The sequence below is a fragment of the Dermacentor variabilis genome, chromosome 9, assembly GCF_050947875.1.
Source record: "Dermacentor variabilis isolate Ectoservices chromosome 9, ASM5094787v1, whole genome shotgun sequence".
NCBI classification, from domain to species: Eukaryota; Metazoa; Arthropoda; class Arachnida; order Ixodida; family Ixodidae; genus Dermacentor; species Dermacentor variabilis.
This window is the reverse complement of record NC_134576.1, coordinates 89,848,678-89,862,060: the sequence shown is the minus strand read 5'-3', so window position 1 is coordinate 89,862,060 and position 13,383 is coordinate 89,848,678. Positions and strand designations below refer to the sequence as shown.

The window sequence follows — 13,383 nt, the reverse complement described above, 5'->3', positions numbered from 1 at the left end:
GTTGAAAATTATTTTCTAACTTTTATGTTATGAGGCCCGCTCGCCGCGCCTGTTGTGACGCAGCGAAAAGCAGCTAGGCCGTGGTCACAGTTAGTTTGGCGCGTACTGAATGTTACTGCGACAAGTTTGTGGCAATTTTTATGTCTCCGCAACAATTTAAGCCTTCTTTCGGTACCCACGCTTGTCGAAAACCCGAAGAGCAATCGTCAAGAGTGATAACACGGGAGTGCGCTGCTTGCGCTTGCAGGACGCACAAGAGATAAGCCAAGGAGCTCAAACGCCAGGAACTAGTAACTCGAAAATTCTGTCTTCTGAACGGCACCCACGCATTTTGTCTTGAGTGCGAGTAGAAGGAATTCTGCGAGCGTCCAGCATGGCTCTGGTTGAGAGCCTGTGTTGTGGCCACCTCTGTGTACTCGTAGCGTACTATCGCGTCGGTTGTAGCCAAGTTCGCGAAACGCGCCGTTGCCCGCCCATTCGTGCTATTAAAGTGCAGGAAATAAATATTGAGAAGAGGGGATTGCTTGGGGTATGTACGGTATTGCTTGGGATGAGTCGGGTGTTTTCTACGCCGTGTGAGTAAATACGAAGTGCTTTTGTTTGTAATGCCGCCCACTCACAACTTTCGCACGCTTCGCCTCTACAGGCATTATTCTTGCATGTTAATACCAAAATAACGCCTGTAATTGTTTCAGCTCACGTCGTCTGGTGGAGCTTCCTGCGGAAACTACTGCTGCCTATCTGGTGCCACAACGCTGGATGAATGCACAAAAAGCCCGCGACGAGCATTTACAAAGAATAAAATAAACGTTAATTTTGCCTCATTTCACAAGGTGTCTTGCGTCTTTATGAAATTGCACGTGGCACATATTTAATGGAGCCTTGTGAAGATCGTTCGCAATCAATTTTACCTAATATGGTTTGCAAATAAACATTTAATAAAAAATAAATTATAAATAAATATTTGCTGCAAAAGCAAAAAAAAAAAAAATACAGAACGGAGCCGGCGTGATGCGCACCAGCTAGTATTCAAAACGCGCGCGTACAAAACCGAAACCGGAAGTGTGCTTCAGGTTTTAACATCCACGGCTTGGCGCGCTGCAGTCAATTAATTCGGCCGCTGGGCTCTATGGGAGTGTCCGCTCTTGTTGTATTCCTTTCTCTATGCCCAGCGCTTCACGGCCATTGGAGCCGAACAGTACAGGCGAAAGCCTGTGTCTTATCGCTCATAACCACTGCAGTGACTCCAGCAATCTCTGCAGTCTTCTGCCAAATATTTCGTCATTGTACGTTCAACGAGAAAATCGGAAAGTCTTCGTGGACTACTTTGGTAGCAGCGAAGGCCTCTTAGCTCAATATCACCCATGCAAACCCCTTAATGAGCACAAACACGATGTTGAAGGTCATATTTCGCAAGAACGCGCTTTTTGAGCGCCGAAAAAGAAACCCCAACGTCGACGCCGATCCTCATTTACAAGAAAGAGTGCATTACGTGAATGTCACCGTGTCGGTGTAATGTTGTTGTGATACTTGTAGTGACGCTAGTTGGACGTCAAAATAGGTTCATTCAAGATCGGCATATGAAGCACTTACTTACCCAGTGGTTACATGATTAAGTACGCGACAATGTTAACGTGCACAGTAATATAACATCCGGAATATAAATGCTGGAGCTCCACCTCTAAGCTTACCGCGGTAAGCCCGGTTGGTGGGTTGCATTTGCATCGCAATTTGCACTAGTTTCCTACTTTATATACTACCTGGTGCTATGAATGTGGGCTGCCTCGCACAAGTGGCTACGTTTCTCAAAGCATAAATGCGTTTTCCGGTATGTCACACCTTCAGACCATGAGCGCCTTCGTCCCGTCGTCTGCTTCAAATGGCAGTGCTCTGACTTCTGCGGTTGACGGCGTTGTTCCCCAGCACGTAGATGGGGAACAGCAATGTGCTGTTTAATGTTGGAATATCAGGTATTATGGCAATCAATGAAAACAGTGAACACACAGTGGCAATACAGGGCCAGGAAATACCTCAGCTAAAAGAATATAAATACCTTGTTATATGGATAAACGATGGCGATAGATATACGGAAACAAAGGAAAGAACAATAACAGCAAAAGGGAAGAGAAATGCAGCTGAATGAAGCACAGAGCGCTATGGGGATACAATAGGTACGAGGTGCTCCGGGGTATGTGGAAAGGTGTAATGGTTCCAGGACTTACTTTTGGAAATGTGGTTCTTTGCTTGAAATCCGGGGTACAAGCAGGACTCGATGGCAACCAAAGGTCAGTGGGACGCCTCGCACTGGGCGCTCACGGGAAGGCTACAAATGAAGCTGTGCAGGGTTGGACTAGTTTTGAAGGGAGCGAAGCTCACAGTAAAATTGATTATGATGAACGACTGAGGAATATGGAAGAAAGTAAATGAGCTGGGAGAGTGTTGAGGTAACTGTACAGGAAAAACATTGATTCACAGTGGAGAAAAAGAACTAGAAAGCTTACCACCAAGTATGCGGCATGTAGGGTGAGCAACACAACAATGAAAGTCAAGCGGAAAGTCAGAGAGGCTGAAAGAAACCTGCCATTAGTAACTACTTAAGAGGAAAAGACGAAATCGGGAAAGAAACAATTTATGATAACTCAAAGGGAAGCTCATTACTTTTCAAAGCGCGATCAGGATGCCTTAGAACGCGCACCTATAAAGCGAGATATAAGAAGGAAGAAGAAGCATGTGCTTGCTACGGTAAAGCTAGCGAAACAACGGAGCACGTTTTATTGGAATGTGAAACTATCTGTCCAGCGGTCAATTTAGGCACCACTGGAATCATTGAAGCCCTTGGGTTAAGCGAGATCAGGGGGAAAGTAAACATGTCCGCAATAAAGATTAGTAAGAGGCGATTGGAGGATTGGTGGAAGAAACGTAGGGAAGCGACAAAAAAAAACGGAGTCGTACAAAAGCAATTTGGGGGTCAGAAAATTTGGTTGTGGGAGTTCATCGTGGTATTTTTTTTTCTTTTTTAACCTAGGTAGGACATTAGGCAGTATAATAGCAAGAGCTTGGTGGTGCATCCAACCGCCCCGTTTCAAAGGGGGCCCTCATATCATCCATCCATCCATCGCTGACGCGCCGCTGGCGCCTTGCGACGGCCGTCCGGTGCATATATATGGTGGTGCATCGTGCGATGATCGTGTTTCTCTTATTAAAAATACACTAAGCCGAACCCACGCGCAACTAGGAACTTACGTGAAGCGAAGATTTCGTGAAGCGGTTAAGCACCACAAATTTGTCCATTCCAATCGCATACGTGTTTTTGGCGTACAGAAAACTGGAGTGCAACCGGACCAGGCAGTGTGGCATACGCGACGATATCGCCTCAAATAGCTAGCTGGCATCGGCACGATACAATTATACGCGCAATTTGTTGTTCCAGTGGTTACAGCATCGGGCTACTGCGCTGGGCGACCAAGGTTACATCGCATCATCGGGCACCTAATTCAATTCAATTAAGTGTAAGCCATTCGGCCAAGAAAGGAGCCGCACTCGGCAGCCACGATCAGCAAAGCCCGGGTGGGTGCGCGAAGAAACTTTCGCTCTTTGACGGCAGCCGATGCGTACACGCGGATTGCACCAACCGACACCCGGTAGAACTTGAAATTTCGCGAGTGTCCTGGCTTCGACCGACAGTGCCAGAAGGTCCTCGGGATATACTTTAACTAGCGAATCTCGCATCGGACTTGTGACTTGCATGCTTACCTATAGCATGAGCTAGAGAAAAGCCTTATGAAGGTTGAAACAGCGAAACTACGTGGGTACGGGAAATGTTAAAACTTAGATATTGATCTTATTAAGCCAAGCAAGCAAATGATTTCAAATGCGAATAAGCGTTTCGTTAGATCCTTAACGAAAAAGATACCTCAAGAAATCGCCCGGATTATCTTCCTCACTATTTGCAGCCTCGTGCCATACAATGCCGTGCACATTTTTTTTCTGTTTATTGTCCTCAATACTGACACGTCTACTTGTTTATATCTTTGCGGTCACCACTATTTTACCTTTCAACGAATGTTAAAAGGTTATTCATGGGGTCATGTGGCCGTTGGGTGCATGCCACTGGGTATGTGGCCTAGGGGCCAACATGCACCTTGTTACGGTTGGCGTGTAACACTCCGGTTAAAAAGGATGCTCGAAACACCCTGCTCAACCGAAACAGAGGATGGATTCCTAATCTGCTGTGGTTATCTCGAGTGGTTGCCGGTCTGGCAGGTGCCCCGCAGTGATGACAAGACCCTGTGTGTGTGCGACCAAGGGGAGAACCCTTTCCACGAACTGTCCAACTCTAGGAGAGAATGCTCGCCGCGAACTAAACAGGACCCGCGGGTTGCCGCCAGAGGAGGCAAGCCCGTGAAAACTCGCTTGGAAGGGATCAGCCGCCTATCCCCGACCAGAATCGGTGCATGTCACGCGACGCTGACGTGAGCAAGATCCCGGCTACGATTTGAGTGGGCCTATTTAAGGGGCCCCACGATGTACTTTTTCAAATCATTCATCCTCTTCTGATCATTCACCAAGCATTGAATAAACAGTACAAGTTTCGCACTAGAAATTGTCTCGTCCTCGCCATGTCGCCATGGTCCACTGGACGCCTGCAGCCCGCTGGCAACGCCACCCTACACAATAGTAACGCCGGTCGATCTTCTAGAAACAGGCGTCGCCACAATCTGCAGCTCATGAATGAACCTTTTTTTGACGTCAACTTGCGTCACTACAAGGATCACAACAACATCAAAACAACACGGTGAAATTCACGTAATGCGGTTTCTCTTGCAAATGAGGAAAGACGTCGACGTTGTTGTTTTTTTTTTCTCGGCTCTCAAAAAGAGCATTCGTGCCAAATATGACCTTCATAATCGCACTTGTGCTCTTTAAGGGCTTTGCATGGGAGATATTGAGCTAAGAGGCTTTCGCTGCTCCTGAGACGGTCTACGAGCACCGTTCTGATTTTCTCGGAAAGTATACAAGAACGAAGTATTTGTCAGAAGGCTACAAAGATTACCCGAATAATTGCAGAGGTTATGAGCGATAACACAGACTTGCGCGTGTATTACTCGGCTGCAATGGCAGCAGTGGCTGCAATGGCGGTTTCGCGCGTGCATAGTGGGATCGAGCACATGACGCATGCGGCAGGCACAGCATCTGTTCTTTTCAAGAGCATGGCTAACGCGTCTTTAGTTCGGGCGCGCGCAACAAACGCCTCCAGAACGTAATGACCTCGAAGAATTTCGGACGCCCAAGCAGTTCGTTATAGAGGCGTTCGACTGCATTACACTTCTGTGTATCATACACTTGGATACCACGGAAGCAGGCGAGCTGATAGCAGGACATCCTTCTTTCCCCTAACCACTTCGGCGCATGTGGCACCCTCTCGCACGAAGATATAGAAGCAAACATAATAAAGAGAGAGGCAGGTTTGTGATGCCCAACCACTGCATGCGTCGCCTTGCTCAGACGCCCACGATACATTTTGTCAGAAGTGGCCGCAGTCGCGCGGCAGGAAGCAAGCCATGGACGCCTTAAAACTACTCTGCCCACTACAGTTGACCGCCAGTGTCAGAAGAAACTGGGAACTCTTCAAGCAAAAACTGGACCTATCCCTGACGGTTACCTCGACAGACCGACCCAAGAGAGAAGCGGTCAAGGCGGCCATCCTCCTGAGCGCCGCGGGAGACGAAGCGCTTGAGCTCTATAACTGCACATTTGCCGAAGGTGAGCTCAAGGATGACTACAAGACACTAGTGTGGAAGTTTGACGCATACTTTATTGAGCAAGGGAACGAGGTTTACGGACGCCACTTGTTCCGTATGCGAGCCCAAGATGAGGGAGAGCAATTCGAGCGGTTTGTACGTGACCTGAGGACGCAAGCTGAATTTTGCAATTTCGGGACCCTTGAAGATTGTCTGATTAGGGACCAGATTGTATTCGGGACTAGCAACAAGACTTTCCGACAGAAAATGTCGCGGGACAAAGCCTTGACTGTACAAAAAGCCGAGAACATATGCAAAGCAGCTGAAGCGGCGGCACAACAAAATGCTGCATGGGCCAACAAGCGCATGCAAGTAGACTTCTCTCGCCGATATGAACACGGCAAAGAACAGAAAGGGACGGTGCAAGCACTGTGGTCGAGTAGGCGCGCCACAGCCTTGTCCAGCCTACGGAAAAACTTCCCACGCATGTAAAAAGAAAAATCACTTTTCTTCGTGCTGCAAGAACCCGCAAGTTCAGGACATGCCGGAAAATCGTGAAGATAGCTTTGATGTCCTTCAACGTCAGCATCTGTGACGTAAGCACAAAACCAGGAAAAGGCTGGACAGTGCGTGGCAGGGTCTCTGGCCACGAGATAGAACTGAAAGTCGGCACGGGTTCCCAAGCCAATTTGATTCCGCTTAGTATTTTTCAGCGCATATCGAAAGTGAACACGTCGCGCAAGAGCGCAGCAGTGCTGACTGCCTACAACGGCTCCGAGATCAAGCATCTCGGCGTCGCCACTAAAGCACTAGAGATGAACGGTACCACTTGAGAGACTGCCTTCTTTATCGTCAAGAAAGGACGCCAAGCGATCATTGGCTTGAGCACATGCATCGAGTTCGGCATTGTCCCAGCAAACATCGACTCAGCCAGGCGAAGTGGAAAAGCAGGGCCAGAAATGGAATTTGCACACCTTTTTCGTGGAGGGGGCTGCGTACAAAGAACGTACAGGATGGTTCTGCGACCAGACGCGGTTCCAGTCGTACAACCTGCTCGGAAAGTGCCTTTGGCACTGAAGCAACCATTGCGTGACGAGCTGGCACGCATGGAGAAGGCGTCCATCATCGTCAAAGTAGAAGAACCCACCGACTGGGTAGGTCCTCTGGTTGTGGTAAGAAAAAAGAACGGCGCTCTCCGCGTGTGCATGGACAGTAGAGAAGTAAACAAAATATATTACGTGAGCACTACCCGAAGCCTACCCGCTAAGATATAGAAAGTGAGCTTTCAGGTGCTCGATTTTTTTCGCGACTGGATGCCAACTCTGGTTTTTATCAGACACCCCTTGATGAAGCTACATCGCGCGTCTGCACGTTTGCCACTCCCTTCGGGTGCTATCGGTTCCTAAGGCTACCGTTCGGCATTTCGTCTGCCAGTGCGGTCTTTCAAAAGACACTGACAGAGATCTTTGAAAGTATCCCAGGCGTACGCGTTTTCGTCGACGACGTCCTCATTTGGGGTGCCGACAAAACCCAGCATGACCAACGTTTGCGTGCCGCGCTAGAAAAGGCAGAAAAAGCAGGCCTCACGTTTAATCCTGAAAATGTGTTTGGTGTGAAGGAGATAACATTTCTAGGGGACATAACCAATGAACGCGGCGTACGCCCACGCCCCGAGTTGACTGAAGGCGTCCGAGCCATGCCCGCGCCGGAAGACAAAAATGCCGTGAGAAGAATGATGGGTGTCGTCAACTATTTCCTAAAGTATGCACCCAGCTTAAGCGATAAAACGGCGTTTCTGCGATGCCTCGTCAAGGACGGTACGGTTTTTGAGTGGACTACAGCCCATGAGCGCGAGTGGCAAAACGTATGCGAGGCATTAACATCTCCGCCGCTCCTGGTCTTTTTTGATGAAACTATAGAAACAAAGATCTCGGCAGACGCGTCAGCCATCGGCATTGGCGCGTCGTTATTGCAAAAACACCAGGATGAATGGCGCCCAGTCATATACGCCTCGCGAACGCTAACTGATAGCGAAACGCGATATTGGCAAATCGAGAAAGAAACGCTTGGCATAGTGTTCGCCTGAGAAAAATTTTGCGAGTTTACTTATGGCAGCAAGGTCCTCATAGAGACGGACCACCGACCGTTGTTGGCCATCGCAAAAAAATACATCGGAGAAATGCCACCCCGGCTACAGCGTTTCTTTGTTCACCTTCTAAAATACAATTATGACTTGCAGTTCGTTCCTGGAAAGTACCTGGTCCTGGCTGACAAGCTCTTCCGTGCGCCCGCCCTTTCACCAAACCCGGAAGCAACGGAGGACATCGAGGTTCATGCAGTTCGTGTCGTCTCGTGCATGGTAACCCCATTGACAAAACGTCGCCTTCAGGACGAGACACTATCTGATCCCTATCTGAGTACTGTAATGCATCAATTGCCGCGTGAAACAACGGTTCAAGGGGAATTACGTCCGTTTACGGCTGAGCTATCTGTCATTGACGGCATATTTCTGAAAGGGTGCAAAATTGTCATACCCAAGTCCATGAGGAGCGAAATGTTAACAAAGGTACACGCAGGTCATCTGGGTACTGTTAAGAACAGCCCGCTGAAGTGCAAGTTTTGCCAGCCAGTTGCGACAGCGGCGTAAACTTTCGTGGAGCGCCACCGTAACCCTCTAGCCTCACGGCATCAACAATAGCCGCGGCCTTGACTCTCCGTCGCAGGAGCCAAGATGAGTTCGACGAAGCAGGCTTTGTGCCTGAACCCGCCACCGCCGATGTGGTCTGCTATGAACAAGGGAGTCCCCGGGGGAACGTAGTTCGAGGTCCCTTCCCGCGTGCCTTTCCTGACGCAAGCCCCGAGTTCTGCGAAGTCCGTCTGTCCTCGGGGAGTCCGTGAAACCGGTGCGAAAGTGTGTGTGTGTAAGCCCTGCCGTAAAACGGCGGCTCGGCTGCGTTGAGTGGTCGGACGTTTCCCTCACCTGGGGATCGGGGGAGGACTGAGTGTTTATAAACCGCTGTTGAGCGGCTGCTCAGTGTGCTTTCTCTCGCAGTCATGCTAGACTGATGAACTGCAACGTCCTTATGTAGATACTGTAAATAAACCCATATTCATCGTTCTCGATGAGAAGCAGTCCTTCCCTTCAACAACGTCCTCAGCGTGGATAAGTTGGACGACGGCATGGGCCAGCTACCATCTAATTCATGCCCGACTCCAATCTTGATAACGGGTTACGAGCGGTGGGATTGACCTCCCAATCCTCACAGTATATGAATAAGGGCAACGCAAGAGCGCGCGCACTTATTTTTTGGCCTGGGCTAGACAGTAGCATTGAATCAATGATTAATTTGTGCAACGCATGCCAAAAATATGCGTACAAGCAGCAGTCTGAGCCCCATATTTGGGCCCGACACCCAGTATGCCGTGCATGGTACAGAGTTGGCATCGACTTATTCCATTTTGCCGGGGAAGAGCACCTAGTAGTGTTCGATGCGCACTCCAATTTTCCTGAAGTGGAAAAATTGTCTACAATGACGGCCCATGAGATGGTACAAAAACATCCGCGATTTTCGCGCGCTACGGGATCCCTGTGCTAGTATTTACAGATAATGGGCCTCAATTTGCATCCAAAGAGTTTGCCGACTTCGCAAGGCGATATGATTTTGAGCACATTACATCAAGCCCGCGATTTCCGAGATCAAATGGACTTGCTGAAATGGCAGTACAGATTGTTAAGCGCATTATGAAAAAGACCCCTGAATCTCACGACGATTTTTGGTTAGAACTCTTGTCTTATCGTGTGTCTTTACTAGATGATAGACATTCACCTGCCCAACTGTTACAGGGACGTCGCCTGCGCACCAACGTTCCGGAATACAGCCCTGAGCTAGGATGCCCAATACTCAAGCATCAACAGCAGACCAGGGGCAAAACGCTGCACCTTTTGCAGCAAGGAGACACGGTACGCATACTCGACGACAACTGGTCACGTAAGGCAAGAGTGCTGGTTGGTTGAAGCAAACTCCTTGCCCCCACGTGGTAGGATCCAGGTGCTTCACGGTCTCCCAAACTCATTGTTTTGACCAAACTTTTAGACACGCCTAAAGGAGTCGCATCGCAACGGAAGAATTCCGCGGGGAAGCTCTGTTTTCTTTTTCTAATGTTATCTTGCTTGACAAAAAACGAAAAACAAACGTTTCTTTCCGAAATGGTCAATGTTTTTTTTCAACTGCTTACATCACTGGTCTGGTGCCGAGTCACGCAGTATCTCAATAAAGTGAAAACATCCGCGAGATTGGTCATCCAAAAATACCGCCCCAGTTGTTTTCCCGACAGCTGTTCGCACATAGTCGGATCGCTGCTCCGATCGTCACCCAAGTGAACTTGCCACGGTGCCTGGCATAGTTTCAATTTCAATTTATTTATTTATTGGTAAAAACAAAAAAATTACATGTCAGTAGTATACATAAGGAGGTGCCATAGTCAAAGACTGCTTCGGGACCTCGGAAAGTGAAGTCGTCGGGAAGCGATAATTTCCCTTTATATTCGAATAAATTAAAAGCATGAAATTTCGAAATCGGCATTACTTCTTTTTTACAAAGCAATAAAATAAAGTTTAATATAATCCTTACCAAACGAAAAACTCCGTGGAACTGTTAGTGAGGTTCCTAATTCTGTGTGCCTGGATGCAGCATCATGAATCAGCCTGCGCACGTTTGACTTTCGCAGCACTTGCATGCATACTCGGAGCCGGTGGTGCTTACGACCTATGTTTAGACACCAACGCTCGCGCCCCGAACGTAGCGAAGGGGAGGGATCGTATCAGATGACGCCCGGAGTTCTTCGACCGTCGCTTTGCGATCGCGCATGCGCCGCAGGATTTCGCGAGGCGCCAGCGGTGGCGCTCCGCGGAGTACTGCCATGGGCTCCCGTGCTCCCGCTAGCAGTGGCCGCGTCTGTACATTTTAGAACATGCGCGAGCGCCAGCGATTACGCTGGAACGTTCGACGAGTCAAGTTTAAATAGCCGACGCGTCTATATAAGCCGCCGACCAGACGGGATCACATTCTCTGTGCGCGCATACGCGGACACAAGAGAAGTGCACAACAAAAGGTCGCCTATCAAGTGAAGGAAGCATCGAGGCGAAAAAAAAAAGACACAAAACTCATCTGCGCAGGCTCTGGAAAGGTAGCACCACGTGTCAATCGGGTACACGTGCCGGTCTACGCGAGAGATAACTGTTAAGGGGTTCGATCTCTTCCTCATGTAAGGTAATCGAAGGCTGACTAACGCACGCCATTCCGCCATTATTGATATGCCATGCCTCGGCCACAAGACGCGTTACTTCATTTTTGTGCCTGTACCATATCGCCCATTCATCTGTCTAACTTAGGCGTGTAGTTACAATATTGGCAGTCTTGGCAATGTAAGGAAAAATTAGAAGGCGATCCACCGGTTAACGGCCTTTTATCTTCCATTAGCATCTGATTGATATACCGCCCCGTTTGCCTTACGTATAAATAGCCACAGCTAAAGGGAACATTATATACCACACCCATACGACAGTCAGTAAAATTGTTGTTCTTGATTGGCCTCTTGTGTCCGTGTCTGCACGCCTTTCTTCTTTGCATTAGGAATCTTTATTAACTAGCTCAGCTTTCTGTAGTTCTAATCAGATTCTCCCCGATCGCGAGTTTGCTCGCCGCTATCGTTGCGCTTCACTGTCGCTTGTTTTGATGGGCACAAGTTCACCCCGAAAAGATGTTGAATTCTAAACTCACAATTTTGACACTGCGTCGTTCTTCACCGTCGCTACAGCGTGACAGCACTTCACACTATATAGGTAACCTAGCAGCAGCGGCGTAGCGAGGGGTGTCATCCCGTGCACATGTCCCCCTGCGCCCTCCCCTGAATTTGTCAGTACGCGGCCTTCCCAGACCCCTCTCCCCCTTTTCCCCATCGCTCGTCAAGTGAGTACTCTTCCCCTCCCCTGAGAAAAATTTCTTCCTCCCCTGAGAAATTCAAGACGCCACGGCACTTCAGTTGGATTGGCGCGCTCCTCCCGTAACGGTACTTCGGTGCGAAGTTAGAGCTGGTGAACCGCGTATACCGATTCCCCATCTCGTAACTGCCATGACAGAAAAAAGCTTCTTGCAACTGGAAGCTCCTTCGACATTATGGAATGGTTGTAGCTGGAGTCTCATAATGGCAAACGCCGCACGTACCCGATTATGAATGCTTGCAGCTCGCAGTACGCGTCCTATAAGCATTCTTAATCTTAAGCGAGAATTGCTGGCGCTGCGCGGAAGAGGTCGAGAGCCACCACTCACCTAACTGCATCTTAGGGCTGAGGTGGATCCCTGTTGCCCGGTAAATTTAGCTGAGCCGAGGCTGCTTCCTTCGTTGCACGGCGCTGCTTTCGAACGACCACGGAGATCGCCGGCGGCCGCGTGCCTCGCACCAGGCTTAGTGTCTCGCGCACAGCACACGCGCCACGTTGCAACGAGGTAGTGGGTCGTTGTAGTTGTTGTTAATGATTGTGGCGCATACCCACGGTAGGGCATCATCATCATCATCATCATCAGCCTGGTTACGCCCACTGCAGGGCAAAGGCCTCTCCCATACTTCTCCAACAACCCCGGTCATGTACTAATTGTGGCCATGCCGTCCCTGCAAACTTCTTAATCTCATCCGCCCACCTAACTTTCTGCCGCCCCCTGCTACGCTTCCCTTCCCTTGGGATCCAGTCCGTAACCCTTAATGACCATCGGTTATCTTCCCTCCTCATTACATGTCCTGCCCATGCCCATTTCTTTTTCTTGATTTCAACTAAGATGTCATTAACTCGCGTTTGTTCCCTCACCCAATCTGCTCTTTTCTTATCCCTTAACGTTACACCTATCATTCTTCTTTCCATAGCTCGTTGTGTCGTCCTCAATTTGAGTAGAACCCTTTTAGTAAGCCTCCAGGTTTCTGCCCCGTGGGTGAGTACTGGCAGAGTCCTTCCATGTTTTTCTGGTCACGAAACTCCGCCGTCACACTATGGGAGAGGTTCATATGCTGCCCAAAGGTGCCGCGACGCGGCGCCACTGTGCCACAGAGGGCATCGTTCGCTTACCGAAATTCGTGCGCAGTGCGAGGCGAGCTGACTTTTCGGGTACGTTCTGTGCATGTGCTGTGCTATTTTTCGAGTGTTGGGCTGTTTGGTTGAAGTGGTGGGGTGGGACAACGATGCCAAACACGTGTTGCGTGCCTGGGTGCCGTTCCGGCTACAAGGGCACGACCGAAAAGGTGTTGTTCTGTTTACCTAATAACAAGGAGCAGCGCGAGAAATGGAAGCGGGCCATACCGCGGCAGGAAAGTGGCGGTTTTAATTTCGAATCGAAGTATACACGTGTGTGCGCGAAACACTTTGACGCCTCGGACATCGTCACTGCGTACAATTTCAACATCAACGGCGACGACGTGTCCCTGGAGCGTGAGAAGCCGACGCTGAACACATTTGCTTTATGCTTTGTTGCAACCTCAATTTGTGTTGTACCAGGATAGAGTAGTTCACAGCAATAGCGCCCTTACCCCGACCATCTATGAAAGGTATAGCATTAGAATTCCTTTAAATGCAAGTGTTAAAACAGAATAATAT

At 49.1% G+C, this 13,383-nt stretch overlaps 1 protein-coding gene across 1 annotated transcript in view; it reads right to left on the bottom strand.

Annotated features, from left to right (window-relative positions):
* The window catches only part of LOC142557111 (phospholipid-transporting ATPase ABCA3-like), a 103,850-nt gene extending 91,647 nt beyond the window's left edge, over positions 1-12,203 (bottom strand). The window contains exon 1 of the mRNA XM_075668725.1: positions 12,071-12,203. Coding sequence (XP_075524840.1) covers positions 12,071-12,080 — 10 coding nt within the window. The 5' untranslated portion in view covers positions 12,081-12,203. The remainder of the gene's footprint in view (positions 1-12,070) is intronic.
* Between the last annotated feature and the right edge of the window lie 1,180 nt (positions 12,204-13,383).